The sequence below is a fragment of the Sphaeramia orbicularis genome, chromosome 12 (genome assembly GCF_902148855.1).
Source record: "Sphaeramia orbicularis chromosome 12, fSphaOr1.1, whole genome shotgun sequence".
Lineage (NCBI taxonomy): Eukaryota > Metazoa > Chordata > Actinopteri > Kurtiformes > Apogonidae > Sphaeramia > Sphaeramia orbicularis.
The window spans coordinates 18548642-18575568 of NC_043968.1; the positions used below are offsets into that span (position 1 = coordinate 18548642).

Below are 26927 nucleotides of genomic sequence, written 5' to 3' on the forward strand. Positions count from 1 at the left end.
AACCGCATCTATTCTGGGTCACTGACAATCTATAAACCCAGTTTGGTATGAATTCAACCAATAGTTTTGCTGCCACAGACGTGTGAAGTTTTGCCCATTATAAGTAAATGGGGAAAAAAAGGTTTTAAAAATTCATAAAAGAAATTAACTTTGGCCTACTTTTCCCAAAATGTAATCAGATCCATTTTGGGTCACTGGAAATGTATAAAGTCAATTTGGTACTAATTTAAAAAAAAAACCCACATTGAAATGAAGACATCTGACCTCAGCCATGTAAACGTGTTAGTGATTAATAGAACTTTTAGTTTAGGCAGTAAAATGAACCATAACTGACATTTTAAGGTGGATAATCAACAGTAAAACAGGGAGAACAGCTGAAGGGACCCTGAACGCCACACTCCTCAGGTCTGCTGAGAAAAATGCTAAACCATTTCATCTCTCAGTACGTCTGTCTTATTTCCTATTTTTTTATTCACTTTTTTACTTTTTGTAACGATTTATTTGGGAACATTATTATAAAAAAAATAAATTGCTGCTTATTTTTGGTTTTAAAAAAATCTGATCACGGTCTTCTTTGGGAGTGGGATTCGAGTGGGACTCATTTTTATGTTATGTCCTCTTGTACCCCTAGACCAGGTCGTAAAGTATGTGCCCTGTGTTAGAGGTACATCTCATATGTTGTTTGACATTATTATTTAGATCATTGCCAGGATTACGAATTGCAGAAACAGGAAAAAAAAAAAAAAAACAAAACATTGCAGAAATAGGAAGTCATGTGACAGAGGGTACTGATCCGGGGTTCCATACTTTTGGCATGGACATGAGAGTCTGCTGTCTTTCTCCCTCTTTATGTCTTTTTAAAATCCATATTGAAAGCCACAACCATTCATCATTCATTAGTCCTCACATATTTTAATTTCACAGCCTGAATGACTAGTACTCTCAGTCTGTGCAGATGATAATTAAGTTCAGTAAAATAACACCCCATGTTATAAATTATACTTAAAATGCCACTTCTCATTTACATTGGATGGTCCATGCAAGTCGTGCAATCATCTGACTACAGTGTGACCTCCCCTGAATTTACATGGATTAATAACACCCGCGGTTAGAGTGGGATAAGGGGCGTGGCCTGCACTATTTAAACAGGGTCTGCGCGTCCTTCAGAGGGTCCGTCTGAATCCATCAGTCCTCATGGCTGTGGGACTGTGAAGTACAGATCTGTGTTTTTTCCAGACTGAACTCTGAAGCCACAGACTAAACTTTCCTCTTTTACCACCAGGCAGCATTAAACCCTGACAGCAGCCATGGCCATCGATAAGTCCAAGGTGGCAGTGGGATTCATGGTGGCAGGGACTCTGACGGTCATTTTTGGAACAATTCTCACATTTGTTGGACCCGCAATAATGCACGACCAAATAATCAAGGTAAGTCTATGGAAGGATGGAGTAACTCAGTGGAATTTATTATTATTCTCCGTTTGTGGGTTATGTTTACTTTTGGATGGATACGCGATGTTATTTATTTATTTATTTATTTTCAATAACATGACTAGTCCTTGGTCCTTATAATCTAAGTTGAATTTTGAGTTGTTAATAAATAATTTCTTTGTGCAAAAACATATTAATTCCGCCATATTTCCGTGAGACCCAGTAATGAAAAGTTTTGGCTTTTTTTTTTTTTTTTAACATTAAATAATTGCCTTGATTGGGAACTGCATGATGTAACAGTTATTTCACATACATTTTTATTATTTACTTTTGGAATGTTCTTTGCAGTGCACAGTAATCAGTTTTGTTTTGTTTTGTTTTTTTTTTTCTTTTTCCACTACAAAGGACAAAATGCCTTTCTGGGTCTATCAGTCTATCTGTCTGTCTGTCTGTCTGTCCGTCTGTCCGTCCAACTGTCTGTCTCCTTCTTTACTAGCATAAATATATATTCAAGTAACATCAGCGTTTTGTTTTGTTTTGTTTTTTTTTCTTTCTTGTCCACAACAGAGGACAAAAATGCCTTGCTGGATCTATGGATATTTTATGTACTCACTAACATGATACCAAGTGGTATGCGTTTAACTAAGTAGGATAGACTGGGCAGAGTTAAAACACTTTCCACTTCAGCACCTGCAACTCACATGTCTGAGCTACAGCTCTGAAAACCATAAACAAAGTGTCCACATTTAAAAGGCATTAATTTACACTTTTACAAAAGTATGACGGATCTGCTGAATAATAAAATGGCCCGGTCTTTCTTCCTTATAATATATTCTACTGCTGGGGTAAGTGGAAACTAAACAGTTAGCACTACAGTGAACTTCCAGTATGCTTTACTAACATATCTTATATCAATAAATGAAAAAAAAAAAGTATTTTGAACATTTTAACAGTGATTCTGATTGTGATATGATTCATGATTTTAGTACGAGTGGTAATTTTTGCATTTTGTTTTCACTGAAATATTTATACTCATCATCCTGAATCTTTTGCTCAGTTCTGTATAAACCTGTGATGTGCTGCCCCTCCACTGTCGAGTCTTACCCTCCCAGTTACTCCTCTAACCTGTGCATTTTTAAAAACTTTTTGTTGTAGAATTAAACCATCAATATATCCACAAGATTCTCAAATCACTGAAACAAACTTTAAAATGACCAAAAATGTCTTCTGACCTAATTTAATAGTGTGTTAACAAAGGTTGTGATATAAACATAAACATTTTCATTGTATTGTGTTGAATTGTGCTGTATTGTATAAAATATCTTTTGTTATATCCATCTACGTATACATGAGAATATCCACATACCATCTTCTCTCTCATCTTCTCTCCACCCCATGTGAAAATGTCTAGATCCACCACTGTCTGTAGTGCTACAATACTATAATGATGGGATGTTAGGACACCTTTACCTTTATCAAAAACAGTGTCATTAGTTGTATGTAATGATAAACAACACTTTCAGACATCATTTAGCTGTATTAGGGAGGTGGTTTAAAATGTGCTGGGAAACACACATCACATTTTACCCAAGCTACAACAATTACAGTTCAAGTCATATGTTGGTGTCCACTAAATAATTAAGCATTTTCCCCCTCAGATTCTGCTTTTTCCTTTATAAAACCTGCATGTGTTTACAATGAAGATAACCACTGTGTGGTATCAGGGAGGAACTGGGCAAACAGTGAAATTATTATTTGACTTGCTCTTATCCCATAAACCTGGAGCTGGTGAATATGTTAAAACCATTCCCAGTCTCCCCTACATCCATTAGAGGTTTACACAGCTGACCTAGACCTGACCAAGTGAATTGACCGCAGATCAAGACCTGCCCCCCCCCAGGGACAAGCTCTGTCCCCCTGTGAAATGCCCTGTACAGCCTGACAGAGCTGAAAGGACCTGTTTGACAGTCATGCCCCCCCCCACCGACTGCACCCACCCACCCATGACCCTGTAGTCACACCTCTGACACTGCTTCTGTTGTACTGTAGGTACTTATGATTTTGGAACAGGATCAATCTGGACTCATCCGACCACATGACCTTTCCCCACTTAAACCCAGTCCAATCTTTATGCAATCTACCAAACTGATAGTTGAAGAAATGAGAAGCTACTCACTGCAGTAAAAGAACTTTGTAACTGAATCATATTAACCCTTTCATCCATGAATTATGAGAACGTTAATCAAGATGTTTGCTTTATTCCTCTTTAGGCATTTAAAAAAAACAATGAGATAATTTATTATTTTTTTTGTGAAGCTATTTTTCATGGAGTTGCAAAAATGTGCATTTAATTTTTGAAGCAACTATTTTTTGTTTGTAGTGAACTCCAATACTAGTCACTTCATGGAGATACTATGCCAAAAAAAACCCCACAACTTTTGTTGTTAATTACAGTCTAATAACAATGAACTGATTTACACTCAAACATGTTAGATTTGGTTTATCAAGAACAGCCAAGTTACAGTAATGTTATCAGTTGCAGCGTTTTGTGTATTGTGTTGGCTGATATGAAACTAAAATAACAAACCCATGAATATACAAGAGAACAGCTGTAGAGTAACTGTCCACTGTAGTGACCACTGTGCATGAAAGGGTTAAACACTGTAGTAATTATCCAGTGAAAGGCACTATTTTCTTTCTAAATGCGGATGTCAAATGTCAGATGTGTATTTTAGCTGTAGTTTTCAGATAGCATGACCTCGAACACAGCAATCGAAAGAGGTTAAGCTTAAAAAAAAAAAAAAAAAATTGCATTTACATAATACAGGGTGGGGAAGCAAAATTTACAATATTTTGAAGCAGGGATTGAAAGACAGTGTATGACCAATTAGTTTATTGAAAGTCATGAGAATTTATTTGCCACAAGAAAATTGACATAATAGAAAATGTTTTTATTCTATGTGTCCTCCTTCTTTCTCAATAACTGCCTTCACACGCTTCCTGAAACTTGCGCAAGTGTTCCTCAAATATTGGGGTGACAACTTCTCCCATTCTTCTTTAATAGTATCTTCCAGACTTTCTCGTAATAGTTTTGCTCATAGTCATTCTCTTCTTTACATTATAAACAGTCGTTATGGACACTCCAACTATTTTTGAAATCTCCTTTGGTGTGACGAGTGCATTCAGCAAATCACACACTCTTTGATGTTTGCTTTCCTGATTACTCATATGGGCAAAAGTTTCTGAAAAGGTATGGATAATAGTGTTAGGTATGATTATGACATCAATATATGTTTGGTTTCAAAACAATTGACGTAGTGCCTGCTGAGAAAAAACAACTAAATGTTCATGTAAATTTTGCTTCCCCACCCTGTATATATAATTATCCAAACATAATAACTTCAGTTTATCATTTATTCCTAGACATGCTTTATATTAACACTTACATAAAATAACATACTCAAAACACAGCAAAGATGCATGCTTTGCTGTCTGTTTTATAATTACATTGCAGTTGATGCGTGAGCAGAGGCCAAAGGTTGAGTATTTAAGTTACTACATTACCCACAAGTCTGTGCGCAGAAGAGGCGGAACAGCAGAGTATAAATAAAGCGACAACAATGAATTTGGGTCAAACGATAACATTTACACTAACAGGACTGTCAGGGCTCTGAGCTGTAATGTAACACTACAGTGTTTATGCTGAGGCAGGTTTTTCGTCGGCTGCAGTTCGCTAGCTCCGTTCAGGAACAACAGCTTTGTCCTTGTAAAGAAACAGCAAGAAAATACTGTCAGCGAATAAGCGAACATGGCAATTAACAAATCCAAGATCGCTAATGGGTTCATATTGGCAGGTAGTCTGGCTGTGTTTTTCGGGACAGTTCTAGCTTTTGTTGGGCCGCTTATAATTGACGACCAGATAGTAAAGGTAAGCGGTTAGCATGTTGAAATGTTGTGTTTTTGCTGTGTTTGTGGAGCTTGTTTTTACCTCAGAGGAGTTTCAGACGTTCACGTGAGGTAATAATAATGATAATGATGATGATGATGATAATGATGAGCTGTCAAAAACAAAAAATCACATGTCGACCTGTTGCTGCACATTTGAACTCTTTATGCATGTGTACTTTATTCTGTTAAAATTACAGTTTCATTCACCGCAAAGTAAATTTAAAGAAGTAGCCGCAGAGTAGATAAGATTTCAGACCTGACCACTTCAGTAAAACAGTTAACAGTACAGTTGCAATGTGTAAGGATATGCTAAACTGTTAGATTTAGATAACTGTTAGGTACAGATTTGTGTGCAGATAAGTAATCATTTAAGTGATTAAACAACATTGCTGCAGCAAGAAGAGCAGTTCTGCAAGATCAAAGTTCTCCTGCACGTCCATGCACTTGACTCACATACTGGACATACTGCTGTACATGAATTAAATGCATCACTTTCCACATAATGCTTCTGTTTTTTCCTTTATCTCGTTTGTGTCAGAACACCGTGATTGACCCAAGCAATGAGCTCTCCTACACCATGTGGAAGGATATCCCTGTGCCATTCTTCATGTCTGTCTACTTCTTTAATGTCCTCAACCCTCAAGAGATACTGAAAGGAGAAAAGCCCATGGTGGAGCAAAAAGGGCCTTATGTGTACAGGTAAACCTTTTCAATGAAACTGCAGTCCAGTGAATGCACTAAGAGGACTAAAATTTATACATTGCTTTGTACACTTTGTCCTGAAACAAAGTTTTGTTGTTTTTTTTTAATGTATAGTATCGCATTATAGTTTTGTCCCATTGCTAAAGAGTCTGATTGGTTCACTGTTGGAACACAATGTGCTTTAGAAATTAGGTCATGTTCTTTCCCGCTTTCTTTTTTCAGGGGCACTGTGGGGTTCAGTCCAAACTACGTTGCGTAACTATTCCATATGTGTGTAGGGAACAAGGGTGGATTTGACTGGGGATTTAAATTGTACATTAAACCTCACTTGTCTTTTACAATTATGAAGGCTGCAAATGATTTCTGGAGGTCACTATAGTTTAGCACCCTGCTAGGCTACATTTAACTATAATTTATTATGACACTGATGAACCCATTCATAAGATATGGTCAGCCATTAAAAATCCTAATCACTGTTAATGTTTTTTATTCTATGTCCTCTGAAATCTTTTTTTTCTTATCTATTCCATTTGATTAGATCAGTAGTGTTTTTTGACATGTTTGCAGTGATAGTGCTTCCTTGTGAGGTTGGCTGACTCAGCATTAAAGCCTCACATGTTTACAAGAATGAAGCCTATAGACTATGTGTTGTCATCAAAAACATGTGTTTGCATTCATAAACCATGTTATAAACTGACAAGTTAAAGCATAAGTCTTAACTAAATTAATCATAAATAAGTAAACTGAATAATTAAATTGTAGAGACTGTGAAGGGATAAATTATTCTCACAATATAGGCTACTAAAGATTTTCTTTTATAGGTGAAGGTAAAAGCATGTGACCTGTGTAATGGAGTCTTAGAAAATGATTTTAGAACAAAGCTGGAAAAAGTCTGATATGATATAATATATGATCTGATAACCAAAGATAATTCAAATGAAATGTTTTAGTGCTGTTTACTGTGATGTAAAACTTGTATAAAAAAAAACAAAAAAAAAACTGGTAAGACTGAATTCGTGTTGCATACAAGATTCATAATTGAAACTCTGCAAATCATTTTGAAAGGAAGTCTTCCATTTTTTTCTTTTGAATATACCCAGTTGGGCAAAGTTTTTGTTTACATTGAGGTCAAAGTTTTTGCTTCTAAATGGTGCATGTTTTTTTTTTTTTTTTTTTTTTTTTTCGTATTTACAATTTGGCCTGTATAATACTGGGCTTTTGGTGACAATAACCCAACCCTAGCAGTAATCTAAATCTATTAATAATAGTAGTAATTGGTAAAAGTAATAACAGTAATGGATGTTTGATGGTTTTATTCTTAAACCTACTTGTGCAAAAATGCACTAATGCAGAAGTATCATTGTCTGTTTTCAGAAAACGCTGTCAGAAGGACAACATCACATTTCATCCCAATGATACAGTGTCCTACAAGGAATACCGTACGTACTACTTCGAGCCAAGTATGTCTGCAGGAGATGAGTCTGATGTTGTGACAATTCCAAACATGTTGGTGCTGGTAAGACCTTATTCCTCTTCATCATCACACTTCTTCTCATTAACAAGGAACTGTCAGCCTTTCACTCCCAAGCTCTTTGTTTATTCGTTGTGTTTTGCAGGGTGCTGCAGTGATGATGGAAAAGTTGCCCTATGCAGTGCGTTTAATGATAAGTGCCACTTTCAAGACCTTCAAAGAGGGGCCCTTTTTGACCAAGACAGTAGGGGAGCTGATGTGGGGTTATGACAGTGGCCTGGTCGACTTCCTCAATAAATACCTGCCTGGGATGCTGCCTTCATCAGGAAAGTTTGGCCTCTTTGCTGAAGTGAGTGTACCTCTGACATCAGTCTACAAATTTCACGGAGCAAGAAAAATGTGTGAAAAGAGTTGTGTCTATATGTTTTAAAGATATAGATTATTTGTATTGACTGTTTCTGATAATGTTGAGTGTTATTAGGTTACTAGTCTTATCTGCTCATCTAAATATTTAGCACTTGGACAGCTGAATTTTTCCCTCTTTAAAACATTTTGTTGTTATTCTGTATAAAGTTCAACAACTCCAATACTGGCCTGTTCACTATCTTCACTGGAAAAGATGACATCAGGAACGTCCATAAAGTGGATTCTTGGAATGGCCTGACAGAGGTGAGCCGTGAACATGATACTCACTTCAGGTTATTGTTATTTTATTGCTCTTATTTGTGATTTTCATTGCTCATATTAATCCTTGTCGACCCATCTGCATGTCCTCTGACAGCTGAACTACTGGCGAACTCCTCAGTGCAACATGATCAATGGAACAGCTGGACAGATGTGGCCTCCGTTCATGACAAAAGAAACCACTCTTCCTTTCTACAGCCCTGACGCCTGCAGGTAGAATGTTTTTGTCCTTTCATTCTGTCTAAATTCCAGTTTTCTTTTCATACCACTCATTTCTGTCATTCTTTTTTTTTCAGATCTATGGAACTTGTGTATCAGCGTCCAGGCAAGATGAAGGGGATCCCGTATTACCGATATGTTGCACCCACAACGCTGTTCGCCAATGGGACAGAGTACGCTCCCAATGAAGGGTTCTGTCCTTGTCGACAGTCGGGCCTGCTCAACGTCAGCAGCTGCCGCCACAGTGAGTATCTTTGTACACCTTTGTGCTACAGTGAGTTTTTGTTAGTGCTATAGATTGACCAGCATGGCTGAGTATTGGACATTAATATGAATGATCACCAATATTTAAAACAAAATTTGGAGCACACTTGCAGCAAAAAATAAAAAAAAATTGGTGTCAATTTTAAAAATAACTGTAATTAAACTTTTGTCAAAATGCCTTTAACTTGACTGTTGGATCAAAGACATAAGGCACAACAGTATTCTTATTTTTCATATTTAACTGAACAGATTATCAATACGAAGTTCTACCAAGTAATTAAATGTTCTTTTCTCATTTCGGTGTCAATCGATTTTTATGAGTGCTATAAACAGAGCGAGGTGGCTGCATAAAAGTGAAAGTAGTGCATTAATATATGACTTCAATTTGAGGGTCATCAGCATAAAAAAACAAATACACGTAACGGGAAACGTGAATATTGTTATTTTTGGTCTTTATTATTTGATGTTTATTTTGGCATGAATGTTGATGTTCCCCACACTACTCTCACTACTCTGTTTTCATGCCTTTCACTTATACATTGACTCTTAGTTTGTTTGAGAGTCAAGAAATGACCCATTTGGTTATCAGTGTGTAGTATTTGCTTCCTTATGATTGGTGATATGATACATTGTTTTATTAACATATTCTAGGAGTTTAGATTTAGAAGAAGGCGACTGACCATACTATGACACCCACTGTAAAAACAGTATGGCCAACTGGTATAATGTTTTTTTTTTTTTTTTTTCTTCAGCTGAGTAAAAGCATTCTCCACTTTCCACAGATTCTCCAGTTTTTATCTCTCATCCTCACTTCTTCAATGCTGATCCTGTGCTGCTGGACTATGTGCAGGGCCTTCATCCAAGTGAGGACGACCATGGCCTCTTCATCGACATCCACCCAGTGAGTGTACATACACTCGAATACATTCACATACGCTTTGCACTGATGTGATGAAGAAAAGTATGTGTGTTTTTACACCAGCTGATTACATGACACATCAGATTGTTTTAGTGGGGCTGTTGACAGTGTCCTTGAGGCCTGCTGTTGGTGTCCTGAGCATAGGTGAACTGATTATAAGTCACAGCCATGCAGACTTTGAATTGTATGTCATTGTCACAACTAAACATTTTCTAATTAACAGGTCATGGCTGAGGTGGCTGAGGGTACAATTTTACACTTTGAATCATTTGCCAATTTTAACTAATGAATTGTGTTCATGTAGTTTTTACACAGCAAATCTAAGGTTAAAATAACATCCCATTTATTGATTAATTCTTGACAAAATAATACATTGTGACTTTCCCCTGTTGACATTTTTATTTCTGACATGTTTGAAAATGAACATGATGTACTCATTTAATTTATTTCATTAGTCTAACTAGCTCTAGCTATACTTGAAAGTGAGTTTTCTACAGCTTGATTATGAACTTGCAAAGACAAATGTCTTTTTGTAATCTTTAAGTAACATTGACCCTGATAACCCTACTAATTGGTGTCAGCCCACTGCTGATAATACAGGTAGTTTCAGGTTAACATTTGAAACATGCCATTTTTTTTCTTAAAGATAAAGCTGCTGCAGCATCCTTGAGAGATATGAAACTACACTCATAATTCCCTCAGAACAACACAGTGACATATTGGGACAGAGTAGTGAAAAAGTAATAACAAGGTGAAAAAACAGGTGCTCTACAAGGCCAGGGTCGTTAAATTAAAGTAGAAAAACAAATACTGTGGATCTTACTGGGTTTATGAAAGTGCATATTTTTGATTGGCAGTCTGATAATATTGCAGATTCCTCAGGAAATCATGGATAAGCAAATGCATACTGATTTAATGATAAGCAAGTGGGGAGTAATTGTTTATCACTTTCAATTACATATTTCAGTTTTAATCTCTGACCGTGTCATCTTGACTGTTTGTGTAATTCTTGGCAATCTTATGCGATAAGTTAATTGGAAATGAGGTCATTTGTCAGTGATTACAGTTATTTATGTGTTAACAAGCATTTAACATCTCAAATAAAATGTAATTGGACATCAAGCTGTAACTCTGTCACGTAGATTAAAGCCCAGGCAAAAAAGTTTCGAAAGAACATCAAGCCAACTTTAGTATAGAGCCAGTTAATAATTAAAGTAAATGACTCTTATCTAAATTGGTGAAATGAAAGCCACAAATCATAATGACTGCCAATGAAACATTGCCACACTACAGCTGAGATTTCCTTATGCCTCCAGTTCGAGCTTATTTATCAGTTTTTAAATGGAGTAACATTGTTGGCTATCTGCTTGTTAATCTTACATCAAATATCTGACACCTCTATGCTGCAATAGCCCCCTTACTGTGAAACAAAACCACATTAAAACTGCCAGAATACAGAGTCTTGTCACATGTCACTGCTGGTGCTGCTGCCACGTGTTGCATTCCATCTTTATCCCTCCAAACTCCATTTTATATTATCATTTTATCGAAGACACATGGGAAAAATTGAATCATCTGTTATTCTTGACTGACTTCTTGACTAGTGCTTGAACCGAAACATTCTGTTTTGATAGTGTAATGTACTCACCAAATTCTCCCAAGTGTTCTAGAACAGGCACTGATAAAGTCCAAATGAGTCTTTTTGGCAGCTGGCTTCTTTGGAACAAACTGACTGAACCGTGATGTAATTTGCATAGATGCATCACTTATTTTGTAAAGAAACACAGGGAGTGAGTTAAGGGATACTGTACAATATGTCCTTCTGTGGAACATTTCAGTAATACACAGCCGATTTCCACATGTCATGACTGGATGGTGGTACAAAGGGAGCGATTTAAAGGCAACACCAAGCATGTCTTAACTGGATAGAGGTTTGTTATAAACAAAAATAAACCAATGAGTGAGATGATGGGCAGTAGAGAACTTGGCAGGGATTTATAAGGTGCCAGAGGTCACATGGTCTCTAGGTTTCATGAATACTTGGAGAGCTCCAGATACAGATATGAAAGTACATGAGAGTCCGGAATGTCTGTAGTTGAATGCCAAATGCCTGAGGACACTACAGCATGAAAGATGAGATGAGCAAAGTGAGAAGGCGTAGGAGAAACAAACCCTGCAGCAGCCTCAGGACCATGGACAGGAAATGGAGATATTTGATTAACCACAACACTGACGTCCATCAGAAACACCCAGGTAATTAGTGACTTACTGTGCATCTCCTGGGTCTGAGCTGAGAGCCATTACAACATTTTCTGCCAGAAAAACCATCAGCTAAAACTAAACAAAAGGTCCATTTTCAGCTGTTTTCAGCTAAAGACTGGGCTGTTCTCCAGAGCAGACTTTGGACTTGACCAACCTTTATAATGGCATCCAGTTCATTACTTGTCAATACAATTAACTGACTATTTCTGAATTAAAATATGCAATTCTGTTCCTTGTCTCCTACATATATATGTACATTTCTTTAAATTATTTAGCTTTGTCATTTTGGACATTGTTCCCACAAGTGAACTCCAGATGGCTGCGAACAAATGAAATGACTCAAATAAAGAGAAGTCCAATAAGGCAAGAAACAGTTTTAAACCAGTTTGTGAGTTCAACTGGGAGAATGACACAGGAACAAGCCATTTCTTTGACTCTACGTCCACCAGTTCCATAGACAGTCTGGACAATGAAAGATGAATGCCCCTTGTGTCTAATTTTCATTCTTGGCTATTGTGCTTTTCAATAAAATAAGCATGAAACCACTTCCTATTACGTTTTTTGCCATCCCTTGGTAAAATATTAGATACCACACCTGTCCTCAAAATAGACCATTAGGGGATCGTCCCCAGAATACATGTTTCCTCCTTTTGTTTATTCTGTTTAATTGTAGGATATTCATTTAATAGCTGACCGGAGATAGACATGTTCCATATTTTAAGTTCGGATGTAATTGTGTGTTTTAACAATTGAATCTGTTGTTGTTCCACCTCTGAGATTTGTATATTTGTCTTTCCAGCAAACAGGGGTGCCTCTAAATGTGTCAATCCGCCTGCAGCTCAACCTTTACATGAAGAGCGTGTCAGGAATTACGTAAGGAAATTATTCCCTAAACCATGATCATGCCATAAATGTTTCTCACGCATTGTGTCTATATCGTTTCATGTTTTGATATGAAAGGACTGTGGCAGTTTCCGGCTTTTCATGCCATTCTCTGCATAACCTTGGAGTTTTTAATTTAATTTTCTTGACCTTGCAGAGAAACTGGGAAGATTTCGGAAGTGGTGATGCCCATGATCTGGTTCGAAGAGGTAAGCGTCAAATATTGAATATAAAACTTCTCTTCTGCTCTTTGTTTCCTAGCATCACTTAACCTGTTACCTTTTTTCTCAGAGTGGATATATAGATGGTCCCATCCTTAACACATTCCACACAAACCTGGTTGTTCTTCCTGCTTTGATGGAGTGGATGCAGTATGGCTTCATTGCTCTGGGTCTGGCATCTATAATCATCGCTGTCGTGGTGCATCGAAAACTGAAGGTACCATTGCTTATAGAGCTGTCAGTCTGTCGGCACTCACACTCTCTGTTGCACTGTACTATGTTAAAACTGCATGCGTCATGCTGAAAAGTTATGCATGCGCTCACAAACAGATCAGAGAGGAACAGGAGTGACTGAAGATGCGTTCATTGATTTGAGTATTAGGCTTGTCCGTGTCAAAACCAGGTGTGCTGCTGTTAGAGCATCTATTAAAGAAAAGATAAGATACACTTTATTGTCCCCAGGGGGAAATTTGTTGTGGGCAAAAGTGCAAGGGGCTACAACACCATTCAGAAAACACAGTACAAACAAGAAGTCATCTCAGTGCAGACACGTAACGATAAATAACACAGCAGACACATGACTGCAGTAAATAACACCAACCATAATATGACATGCCATACTGAAGCATGGGACAGTATGTAGCACCAATAGATAAATAAACTAGAAAAGCACTCGGAGAGCGGAGATCAGCCCCCCCCCCCACGATCACCACCAAAATTTCTTGCTAACAAACAGACAGACATACAAACAAACAACGATGAAAACGTAAAAAAAGGTAGTAAAATAAACTATTGCACAACCCTAAATCCATGCCAAAATATGTAACAACATCGCAAGAATTAAAAGCTAATGTGATTAAAACTATTATCAATAAAAGATGAGACACCACCATCAATAAATAAGGATAAAATGTGACTAAAAATATTAAATAGTAACCAGCCATTTTCACAATTACAAAGTAAGCAGTTCAGATTTATTACCTCCGCCAAGGTGGTTATGTTTTCATCTGGGTTTGTTTGTCTGGCTGTTGGCAAGATAACTCAAAAAGTTATGGATGGACTTTGATGAAATTGGGGTGGTGGGGGTGGGGGGGTGGTGGTGGTGGTGGTATGTAATCACCAGTGAGCATATCAACATGTTCTACTGCTCCCTACACAAGTCAAACAGCAAAAGAGCAAAATCCCAATTTAATATTTTCTGTGGCAATTGACCGTGGGTTTATTCTCAATTTAATCAAATGTCAGAAAAAAACAGGTCACTAACTTTGTTTTACTGTGCTGTTTACGTATTCCGTTTTTTTTAACGTCTGGCCCATTTTCTTTCTTTTTTATTATTAAGACTTAACTTAATCCATGTATTTCTAAAAAAGTGCTCAACCACAAACAAGCTTTATATATTTATAGAACAGTCACTCCTGCTCCTCTGCATGTATTTATTTATGTGACACTAGGCACTAACTCACACTCACTCCCCTGTGACTGATTTTAATAAAGAAAACTCATCCAGGTGCAGCAGGTTCTCCTATCCCTGCTGGGTTATCTTCACGCCAATGCTGGCATGTCAAATATTATCAGCAGCGGCGTGGTACATAGCGGTACTTATCAGTGAGCACAACGTAACAGTCCCTGTGTTATGCTTACAGGTTATTTCACAGCTGACCTTAGGTTTTGGGGTATTATAGTTGTTTTGAGTAGCTCAGCAGAGGTCTGACCCCATTAACATGTTTAACTCTGTCCTCACAGACATAGACTGATAAGTCACCAGACACTTGTGAAGTGACAGTGCTTTAACTGGACATAAACTAAAGAAATGAGATTAAATGGTCATCTTTTGGTAAATTTGAAGATTACATTATGCTTACTGTTGTGGGCCTGTGTTATGTAACACATCTGTCTTGATGTTGTATAATGTCATAAACCAACCAGTTGAGGTTAATTGTACACAGGTGGGTTGACATGCCACTGCTACAACGCTGCTGTTGTCTCCTTTATGGACTGATACAGTGGATTAGTAGCAGGCAGTGTGCAGCCCATAAACGGGGGTGAGGTGAACTGTTTAGATGTTTACGGGGTAATGACATGGTTTTGTAAATGAAGGTAGTAACTGTCAGTGGTTTTCGTTGTCCTTTGTTCACAGAAGTCTCATGCAAAAGCTCAAATTGTGACAAATGTAGCAACAGTTTCTGCCACTGTGTTGGAGAATCCCGGGGTTTGTAAAACCATTGGCAATCATAAATAATCTGATTGAATGATTTCAATAATTATGATTTATTAATGATCTTCTTACAACGAATGAAGTGATTTGTCAAAAACCGAAGGAAGAACAAATGATTTGTTACCAATTATATTTAACTGATTTGAACTGAAAAAGACCAGTTTTCATGGTTACAGTGTTAAAAAATTGAATATCTATGATGATTTTATCGGCCGAGTACATAAGTGCAAATCAGACTGAAAAAAATTACAATTTTCTTTGTGTTAATTGATGATGAAAATTATTACTTGGAGACAGTCAGTGTCACAAGAACATTTACTTGTCCCTTTTTTATTTCAAGATTGTCTGTTATTCTTGCAAGTTTTTGCAATTTTTTGGGGGGGATCAGTGTTGATTTCAGCATTTTGTTGGGTTTGTTTTACCAGTAGCTGTAACGGGTAGGTGTGGCGAAACGTACATAAACCAGAGTTCTGGTTTTGACTGTCAGTTTGATTGTGTTTGCTGAATATCTTTGTTTTATAATAGGCTGAAGAAGGAGCTCTTGTATCCAAAGCTCAAGCATGTGTTATTTTGCAGAGTTTATTGATTGTTCTTGTTTTTCTTCTTGCTCTTCTTCCTCTTGCTCTTCTTCTTGCTCTTATTGTGTCTCAGATGATTTTCTGAGTATATTTGTGTTATCAAGACAAATAACTGAATGCATCTAAATGTGATTGAAAGTGATCATGTACCACAGACTCTAAATTAACCAACTGCATGTACGTATGATTAACACCATCAAAGAAATGACTCCTGCATGAATTCTAACATCTCTGCACACTCTCAAATAAACCCTGATGCAGCTGGTTTGACATGTTATAATGTAAATCACAGCAGCTGCCTGTTTGTATTTTCTCATGTGTTAAAGACAAATCTGGTCATTTTTTAGGCCAAAGATAAACAGCCAGTAAAGGGCTCACATGCACATGAGCCAGAGGAGAAATATATCATGAATAACTCAGGTGGGTTCCAACACAAATGCAATGCATATATACTCAGACACGATTTCAAGGAAATGAAAGAAGTGAAATTGTGCAAAATTTACTTCCTCACTCTTGTGGTTGTTGGCATGACTTGGCATCAAAGTGTCATCATATTTTCCACATGATTTTGTTCTCTAAATTGGATCATAACTTCAGCTGATGCACATTTTGTGGACTGAAGTTTAAGGAAGTATGATCATGTGTAGGGCTTAAAAAAGACTGAAAATATTTGAATGTTTCTAAATATACATGTAAAGGCAAAATTACTGAGGAACAAAATATCTAGCAGTACTGTGTAAGAAAAAAGCTGCAATGCAAACAAATCATGTAACTAGCAGAAAAAGTTTGCAAACTGGCCTTAACAAATAATCCTGAAGTCATGTATGCTGGTCTGAGAACACAGTCCACATTTTCACATCCCCAAAACTTAGGAGTGGCTAAGGCCATGTTCAGACTGCAGGCAAATGTGGCCTAAATCTGAATTTTTTTTTTTTTTTTTTTTCCCCCCATATGTGACCTGTATCCGATCTGTTAAAGACAGTTTGAATAGCACAAATCAGACCTGGGCCACTTTCATTTGTGGTCCTAAATCTGATACGCATCTGATATTTTGCAATGCGACTTCAGTCTGAACAGCAAGGTGGCATTTATCCGATGATTATGTCATTGAAATCTGACAAATGTCACAATTCTGTGTCCCAGGAGGAGGAGGAGCGGCGGGAAAACATATTTACTTTCATAAACACAGTGCATACCTGCGTGGTCATGTATTATGTCAGGACCTCTTTTGCGCATGTGGGTCACATTCAGTTCATACTCAAAACTGATAGAAGTCGCATTTAATGTGTAATATGAACGAGCACACAAAAGTCTGATTTCACCAAAAAATTCAAATTGTGCATTAAGACCTGCTGTCTGAATGTAGCCATATTGTACAAATGTTCAGCTGGTTTTCATTTTGTCCTGTAATATTTAACAACAGGTGATCAGCACGCTTAGATCAGTACTCGGAGAAATAAAAAGCTTTCCCTATTTTAACAACATGATAAAAATTTGCATTAATTTAAACATTTTTAACATTAAATAAGAATTCAGTTTGTTATTTTTTCCACCTTTGTAACAAAGAAACTAGTTTCCTGATGCGTTTTGGTGCAGGTATCAAATCACACTATTGCTAAACTTTTTCTCTGATAACTGTTATCATCATACAGAAAAATGCACCCTAAACATTGTCTGTCAGTAGTAGAAATTGCGCAGTGATAAGGCCACATACACACTGATGATAGCGTTCATGCGGGAATCCTGTTTCGTCCTTGTCATCTTATTGTTTGTTCCTGCAGTTTAATACGATGTGTGGAGCAGGAAACATCTACTATGTTAAAATAATAAAATGTTGACAGTAACAGGACATGATCACTGTGTATGAGGCATGAACATCCTTATGCCTGATCTGTGTTTATTTGCTTGATTTTATTTTTACTATAACTAATTTAATCTTTATAATTTCATCTGGTTCTGATACAGACAAATAAATGTGAAGCTGGCACCACATCGGATGAACACCAAAGCACTTCGACTGATGAGAGAGACCCTCTACTACAAAATGAGACTGACTGACGCACAAATTTACATTCATACACATGCACATATCAGATGTGGTCTATTTGCACAGGTATCATTTTACTATTTTGAACTAACTGCTACATGGTGCTCTGTCTAGGAGATGTAAAGTTAACTGTATTGACTTTGTAAAGGTTATGGAATTCTCAGCCAAAGACTAGTGTTTACTTTATTAAATATGTGGAGGCTGTAATGGTGGTTTGTCTCTGCAGTGTGACAGGAGATGCCACTTTCTGAATATAAAGTGCAAACAAACTACATTGAGTTACTTGATAGTTGTTGACTTGTGTTCATGCTCTGCTCAGTGTTAAATGCTCATCAGTGCTGATCTGAAGCAATCAATTTATGTCACTCATCAGTCACAGTAACAAACACTAACTGTGGAGTGTGTTTTACTGTGAATATAATGTTTCTGTGTCAACAAGGGAACTAACAGGGAGAAATACCCTTTCTGTGTAGAGTATTTTACTGCCAATGTGCCTTTAACTATAGAGTAAAACATTTCTTTGTCAGTTCTACATTTTTGCATTTCATGTAACTACGATAAAAGTTTATATTCTGTTTTAAAATAGTTGTCGAGTCTCTGGCAGACTGAAGCGCTCTGTTTATCAGCGAGCGTTGAAACAATGGATGCACTCCTATTTGTTAAACTGCTGTCCTCTGGAATGATATGAATGTATTTCATTGACATGGATGTAAATGATGCCATTTGGGGTTGAAAACCTCATTAATAAATAAGTGAGTGAATTCACAGAAAAACTTGATGATGAATGTGCCTTTGAAATGTCACAAATGAACATGAAGTCCATTTAATTCAGTGTATGGAGTCTTACTATAGCAGATTGCATGTTGAAAATGTTGTATATAGTTCAGCGTCTAAAGTCATGAAAGGAACAGGACCTTTTGTGAAACTGCGAAATTTAGATCTGATTTCTTTCTGTTGCTTCTGAGTAATTTTTTTTTTTGGTTTATTATATCAGCCATGTAGTTTAATCCTCAAAGAGCCAGCGGTAATAAAAATCACCTACTGACCTAAAATGTTTAACAGCTTCTGAACCATTAATCCTATCAATACATGTAAATAATTCAGGTAAAAATGCAGTTTTGTCATGTTTTCATGGTCATCAGATTTGACCCATTTGGACGTTCAGAGGCTCTGTAGTGAACGTGGAAACACAGTCATCTTCTACAACATTGATTCACCAGTGAAACTCATGTATTTTGACACATGAAAGTGGTTATGTGTTTTTATGTTCAGTTATTGCTATCTTTGCTGAAAAAGTCCCTTTTTTCAGTTTTCTCTTTCTGATGTAATAACCCTCAACTTTAATCTGAGCTTCTATGAACATCCACATGATCAGTGAATTACAAGTAGAAAAATACTGAAAAAAAGGCAAAATCACTGCCTAAACTTATGAATGGTGATAAAAATTCATTTGGGAACTGCCACAAAAGTAGCACTGGTTCTTTGTAGTTTAAGACACTATCACCAGCACTGACTTCATTTACAGTTATTTTTATTATATTGAAGAAACTTTAGAAGTGACTAGAAGGCTCTTTATATGGAGAAGCAGCTTACTTTATGTTCTGAAAAATGGTGTATATTGTGAATTCTAAAAGTTACAATAGCTTTCTAAGTATAAAGGAAGTAAATTTGCTCCTCACCTGTCTGCTCTGAAAGGATAGGATAATCAGCTGATATTAAGGGAGAGGAATTTGACCATGTTATCTCCACTACAGCCTTTATCTGATATGATAGTAACATTTCATTCTCCTCTGAAAAAAGCAATGTGATTGTAAGGCAAAGATCCTTCCTTTCAGAGTGTTATGTAGCTAGTTACATATTTTGTTATCTAAGCAGAAAGTGCAAGTTGAACAAGTGATCTATGTCAGCATTTAAGTCCAGCACAGGTTGGCAACCTCTGCATTCTTAAGTATTTTATAACTTGTATACCCTGTGTCTTCCTGGTGTTTTTATAAACTCTTAAACAATGCTGTCTAGACATGTTATAATATTAACAACAAACTTGCCTACAGTTAAAGGGCAAAGCTGGAGGAGAATAAACACTAGACTGAGAGAAACCAAGCCCAAAACCTGTAAATTTAACTTAAATGTTCGGTGTCTTTTTATTCACCTTGGTAATGAGTAGGCAACAACACTGGAACTTGTAGTTGTGGAAACATTAACAGAGATCTGCAGAGTACTGTGAAAGTGCACACAAATTGGATGGCTAGAGGAGGAACATAATACGGGCCCTGATGGAAGCATTATGATTGGTTTATTGGTGCAAGAATACTAGTACCATGAAAAGTATACATTTCTTTTTGAGTCTTCCTGTTTAGGCCCTCCATACAATATCAGAAACGGAAACATAACATGCTGCACACTTTTAATCCCCCTCGGCCAAATATAGTGTAAGATTCTGTTGAAAGTGTTATGGAAGTTTTTCTCTGCTGCTGGTGAATAATAAAATAGAGACATCTGCCGACCGACAATATTTTATTTCTTTGTCAAGAAAGGTCAGTTCTGCATACGAGCGGCGATTGTGAAGAAAAGTCCAAGAGCATCTCACAAGGTCCACCTTTTATAGGGTGAAGCACATTTGCAAGTGACACCTCCAGTCTCCTTAAAGGGCCTTTTGATTGAATGAGGAACTCACGGCTTTAACAATCAGTCACCTTTTGTTACCTTGCAAGAAAATTTACACACACAGTAGGGGAATTTAGGAAAGGAGACAGGAAAGTTAGCATGTAGTGGGGGTATTCATTAAATTAGCATGCAGTGGGGAAGGATAGTCAGGAATGGATATGGAAACAAATAATAGAATCAGAAAATTCCATTACAAAAGTTACTGCCCTATAATTTAGATTGTAAAACTTATTACATATTTATATCTGAAAGTACTCATATCTGCACAAGGTACAAGGCCATTTGACCTTGGAAAAGTAGGTGAAGGTCACCTATTTTCAGTAGGCTTCTGCTCCATGCCAAGACACATCCACAGAATAAATTTGCTGCAGATATGTCAATGCATTCTTCAGATAATGCAATTATGTCGTCGAATGGACAGACAGGCAGACAGACAGATGACAAAATGATTGCAATACCCCTTTGGCCAGAAGTTGGCCAAGGGGTAAATACTGGATGTAGACCATTGATTCCACTGATGCAGTGGTTCTCAAACTTTTAACAGCTGAGTACCCCCTGAAATATGTACTTTTAGCCAAGTCATTCTAACTTTCGCTTCAGCATCCTCTAGGTAATGGTGAAACTTTTGAGGTTCTGCTCTTTGCTTCTTTGGTGCTTGATGTGTGTTTTGTTGTACTTTAGCATCACTGCTTCAATTTAAAAACAAGTCCATAGTTTTCTCTTGACAAGCGACGATGATTGAAATGTGGTGTGAGTTTACGTTGGGTCAAACTATTCTGACATCAAGGGTAAGGGGGCCTCCAAGGTTTTAAAAATATTGAAATGAAAGAAGGTCAGGAGTGTCAGTTTTATTTATATGAATGTATTTATTGTTATTTATATTTCAGCGTTAACTCTAATTATTTTGTATTCAGTACACCAGTGAATCTCAGACTTTTTACAGTTGAGTACCCCTTGCAATATATTTTTTAGCTAAGTACCCCCAACTCTCGCTTCAGCATTTTTAATTGAAAAAATTTGCAAAAATTTATTCCTGTGCCAAAGGTGTCTGTTTTTATTTTCAAATCATTGTAACAAACAACATATATTTAACTTTAATATATTAAAAATAGCAAATCTTTCTAAGTAAATTTTGTTCAAAATATAAACTGAAAAGTGCCCTCTTTCATTGATAAGAAAAATAAATGAACAGGTCATTAATGAATAAATGAAGCTTTCATCAACAAAAAATTATTACGTAATTACTCAAATTAACTCATCTTGAATAATATAAAATAAAAATATTCTTAAAATGTGACCTAACCTTAAGGGGGCCTCAGAGTTTTTAAAAATATTGAAATCAAGTAAAATCAGGAGTGTCAGTTTTATTATATGAATGTATTTATTGTGTTTTATTTCACCATTAATTCTCATGATTTATTTTGTATTTGGTACATGATGATGTACTTAATATAGTTTTCAAAAAAAAAATTCAAGTACCCCCGGGCTTCTTCCAAGTACCCCCATTTGAGACTGCACTGATGAATATGATTAGTTCAGCCCTTAAAAACAGATGTACCTGAATCACTTACAGTGGAAAACAGTACAGTGTGATACAGGGACCATTAAACTGTGCCTGAATTAAACCTGCTTCACTCCTGAAAGCTGTTAGGATGCTAACCATAAGATAATTGCTAAAGGTCTTATTCAGTGCCTAGACTCTAACACACCCACACCTAGACAATGTGAAGCAGGTTCTCCTCAGGTAACCTCTGGAGATTCTGTGACTTGATGTCACATACTCATAATAACATCTCCCCTGGGTGGTAGTAAGATTACAGCAGAGAAGTTATTTGACTGAATATATTGGAGCTCCTCAGTGGAGGCGTTATTCCATTTCAGCTTTGGCCCTGTGTTCGTATCTTTGATGGAACTGCTTTATCACTCCCTGAAGTATGAGCCTATGTAAAAAACAATCAAATATCTCTGATTCCTTCTACCTGGAACTAAGAATAGGCCTACCCACTCCTTCCTTATCTGTTGCTCTTGTGGTCACAGCATTTGATTATCGGAGTTATTATCGGTATAACATTATATGCAGATGACATATTATTCTATCACCCCCATATCAGTTATTTCCAGTTTTCCTGGAAGTAGTCGAGCAATATGGATTAATGTCTGGCTTTAAAGACAGTTGAGAGAATGATATTGCTTTTTGCAGATATAAGCACAATGTGGCCCAGAAGCACATCAAATACTTATGCATATAATTAATACTTATGATTAATTATATCACAGTATTTTATGAAAAGAAAATGGAAGATATTAAATGATTCCCATTGTCTTAGGCTGAGTAAATATTAATATTAATAGGTTAAATTAACTATTTCAAATGTTGCCAATTCCAGTCCATGACTTTATTTTAACGAAAATCTAACCTCTATTCTCATTTCATCTCTGAAAGGTAAAGTTGTATAAGCATTCTCTGTCATCATTATGTATCATGCTTGCGCTACATAATATGAAGGTTATATTACTGTGCTACCCAATTACAACGGCTGAAACAATAGTTTTCTAATCTTCAGGCACGAATAGAAAATAATGATGTGTTTAAGTTAAAGTCCTCATTGTGTAGTGAAAAATATAGGTGTATAGTGAAAAATGTTGTGGAAAATGACAATCAGTGCAATTATACTCAGTAATAAGAATATGTGGTTAAGTTCATGACCTGGTTAAAGACTTTATCATCTTAAGAATCACTGTCCTCTCTATTTACTGATAACTCAAAACTGTGTGGAGAACTGAACTTTTGCCTGTTTGTATGAAAATATGTCTTACTTAAATTACAATTTCATACATTTATCAGATGTTTTATTGGTTGGAAGAAAAACATAATAATAGCAGATAGCATTGTTCTTTTATTTTCTGCATGCGTAATTATTCTATTTCTATATTCTGTAGTTTTTTATATGCATATTTATTCTATAGTCTACAGTTTTTATATATATGTATATTTATTCTATCTTCCATATTCCATAGTTTTTATATATGTGTATTTATTGTTTCTTGTAAATATTATCCTGTTCATATAGTGCCTGTTTGTAATTATTGCTTGAGCCTGTTGAGCCAACTGCATCGAAATTTCAATTCTGATGTGACATCTGGAATGACAAATAACGTCTAAGTCTAATTATAAAAGTCTATTAAATGAATGCACTGGAAAAAATCAAAATCTTACCATTTCTCGTCAAAATATCTCATCACACTTAAAATAAGATATAATCCCCAAAAGAGTAACTTTTCAGTGAGATATAAGAATTTATTGGCAGATTTTTTTGCTTGAGTTAAGCAAAAAAAAAAAAAAAAAAATCTGCCAATGGAACAAGTGAAAATTATCTTGGTAAGATTTCTTGAAATAAGATTTTCAAGATCTGTCGTCTAAAAATAAGTTCTTATATCTCACTGAAAAGTTTCTCTTTAGGTGATTATGTCTTATTTTAAGTGTGATGAAATATTTTGACCAGAAATGAGAAAAATACACTTATTAAGACTGAAATTTTTGCAGTGTGTCTAAACTCTATCATGCTTTGCTAGTGGCATTTTCAGATCACAATGAAACTGATGCTGACATTGAAGACTGGTTATAGCTCATTTACAGTGTGTCTGAATCAGATAAACTCTTACAATTCAAGATTCTTCAAAAAATGTTGAACACTGTTTCAAAACTGCAGTCAGAAATATCTGTTTTCAGTTGTAGGTGCAAAAGACTGAAGGGGACCGTGTGTTGCAGACTTCCTCCCTTTGGGGAAAAAATATGTCCTATTATCTGAGCAATCTTGGAAAGGCGTGTGATACCCTCTGCACATCTCTGCCTTGGGAGATTAAAATTTGCTGATTGTTATCAAAATAAATTGTATTATGTCATTTTTAGAGCTGTCTGAAAATGTACTGCTGTAAACTAAGGTTACTTAACCCCAACAGACAACACACATGTCCCACTCAATTACTTATGTTAAAAAAGTACATACATGTCAAAAAAGGACAGGTTTGATGTTCACTTCATGAATGACTGTTGAGGATGTGTGAGGTTGATTCACACAAAGTCTGGCATTTTGTTTGAAGAGTTGATTGTAAACTTAAACATAATGCGCCCACACTTCAAAACCCTCAGCCTTTAGTCCAAGCCAAATTTTTTTGCACATACGGACGGACAGACAGATGGACGGTCGACAAACTGATGTCAATACCCTGCGGTGAGGGTAAAAACCATTCTTTTTTCACTTGTGTTTTTCATGTTTTGTTTTCTTCTTCATCTGTAGCTGTATCCCTAACACTGTTTGTCGAGTTGCTTGTTGTTTTGTCTGTCTGAGGGACACACACACACACACATCAGATCCATACAGGTAATACTGATTCTCTGCAGGAGATAGTCTGGACAGGACATAGTCCTCTCCTAACCCCGACCTCACCTCTGTCAGACAGGACACTATTACAAACCCAGAGGAGGGTGGAATGCTCTGTATCAGGCAGTGTGATACAACTGTTATGTAACAAAAAGAGCGCTGTGTAGGCTGTGTTAAGTTATTGACATCAAGTGTTAAACTAACTAAATGTGTTTGTTTTTTTAGCTAAGGGGATGTAAAGTCTGGCCCACACTCAGCCATAGTAGTTGATGCATCCCAACATCCTGCTATAAATGGAAAAAAGAGGACGAGGAAACATGCCAGTTCAACGTGTCAGAGTCCATGAGCAGCGACACACTCCCTCTACAGATGGGATCATCTCATTGTAAGGTAATGAAAACACATTATATATTGATGTAAATATAATTATGAATACTATATTATGTTCCATTTCTGCGATTAGATCAGTGGTTCCCAACCTTTTTTGGCTCGTGAGCCCATTTCAACATCACAAATTTCTGGCGACCCCTCAGACATTCAAAATGGAGACATTGTTTTGCTAAAATCAATTTGTTTTTGATCATGTAATAGTTTGCTATACTATGTTGTAAATGTTAATTTTAGAGGACATTTAAAGTATATAGTGTATATTATTATGGACAGAGACAGAAAAGCCAGGTGTAGATTACTGCACAGAGTGAGAATTTTATTTTCCATGGTCAGGATATATACAGTCAGTCCAGCTTGGATTTACAAGGCTGACAATTAATATTGAAAAAACAATAACTCAAACTATGAATTATGAAAGAGCTGCAGCCTCTGAAACCGACCACAATGAACATTTGAAAGATAAACAGAACCACAGTGCTTCAGTTTCAGCTTCAGAGTTTGTCATGTCTTTTAGAGATTGTGATTGTCTCTCTCAACTCGCCATATATTTTTATTAGTAAGTTTTTTTTAATTTTTTTTATTTTTATCAATTACTAGAAATTTCAGGTGACCCCATGTGGAGTCCCGAACCCAAGGTTGAAAAACACAGGATTAGATCCCGTGAAATCCCCTAAAATCTTACACATTGGGGCTATAAAACAAGATTTATAAGTAAAAACATCAGCACATGGTTCCTATTTATCTTAATATATTTCTGAAAGGCCCTCCTCATTCTTAAATCGTCACCCTTTGTTAACATTAATTAAAGGGTGCTTTACTAGAATCCTTGAAGTCGCCCTTCAAAAGTGCGTTAAGCTGCATTTCCTGTAATAGAACTCATTATCATTTATTATTAGACCCTTCCCACCAACATCCTTCACACTGCGTGCCAGGCTTTGAGCCTTTCTATTATGGATGGAGCACATCTAACTCTACCTGCAGGCTTAGCTGCCTGATGGTTCCAGCTTCATCCCATTTATCACAGCTCAGCCTCCTCTGTCAGGACTTAAAGTGCCTTCTATCGCCTGGAGCCAAAAACTCCATACACACTCCAGGATGTGTTGTGTGGTTACCATGTCTTTGTTCTCCTCTTTTTTCTTTAAGGCAGCTTTCATTCTCTCCTCCCATGGAAAGTGGGATTACAAATGATCAAAATCCTGGTCGAGGTGGACCTGATAACAATATGTGGCCACAGGGAGGTTGAGCTGATTTCCTCTTGAGACTGATATCAGTTAGTTTTATCACCACTAGGAGGCACCAGTGGCAAAACTGAAATTGTACTCACAATGTTTTGAGGGTCTTGGTTTCTGTGTTTAGTTGAGGAGAATTAAAGCTGATTTTAGTCCATCTTTAAAACAATGTATGCCCATGAGTGAAATCTATCATTAGCTGAACATAAACCCAGTGTGTCCATCCACTGTCATCGATCCAACTCTGTGGGTTTTACTGGTGAATCAATGCTGTAGATGATGACAGTGTTTCCACGTTCACTACAGAGCCTCTGAATGTCCAAATGGGTCATATCTGATGACTATGAAAAGATGACAAACTGCATTTTACATCAATTATTTTCATGTATTGATAGGATTAGTGGATCAACAGGCATTAGA

General features: G+C 36.6%; 1 protein-coding gene across 6 annotated transcripts; it reads left to right on the top strand.

The window, feature by feature from the left end:
* The first annotated feature begins 1181 nt into the window (after positions 1-1181).
* scarb1 (scavenger receptor class B, member 1) lies at positions 1182-25183 on the top strand. 6 transcript variants are annotated; one of them, XM_030149986.1, is made up of 14 exons: positions 1182-1427; positions 5917-6077; positions 7455-7596; positions 7697-7900; positions 8125-8220; positions 8333-8448; positions 8532-8698; positions 9501-9619; positions 12699-12772; positions 12939-12990; positions 13073-13219; positions 15140-15211; positions 16143-16215; positions 17761-18624. In XM_030149986.1, the coding sequence occupies exons 1-14, from the start codon at positions 1308-1310 to the stop codon at positions 17766-17768; spliced, it is 1551 nt and encodes a 516-aa protein (XP_030005846.1). In that variant the 5' UTR covers positions 1182-1307; the 3' UTR covers positions 17769-18624. The 6 variants fall into 6 exon arrangements, with proteins under 6 accessions (XP_030005846.1, XP_030005849.1, XP_030005845.1 ...); XM_030149985.1 differs by lacking the exon at positions 1182-1427 and adding an exon at positions 5043-5358; XM_030149989.1 differs by lacking the exon at positions 15140-15211 and having other exon boundaries at positions 1308-1427.
* The last annotated feature ends 1744 nt before the right edge of the window (positions 25184-26927 follow it).

Coding starts and splice junctions, on each gene's coding strand:
- scarb1 (XM_030149986.1), top strand. CDS start 1,308: ATGGCCATCGATAAGTCCAAGGTGGCAGTGGGATTCATGGTGGCAGGG. Junction 12,991..13,072: donor CCATGATCTGGTTCGAAGAG/GTAAGCGTCAAA, acceptor CTTTTTTCTCAG/AGTGGATATATAGATGGTCC. Junction 13,220..15,139: donor TGGTGCATCGAAAACTGAAG/GTACCATTGCTT, acceptor CTTTGTTCACAG/AAGTCTCATGCAAAAGCTCA.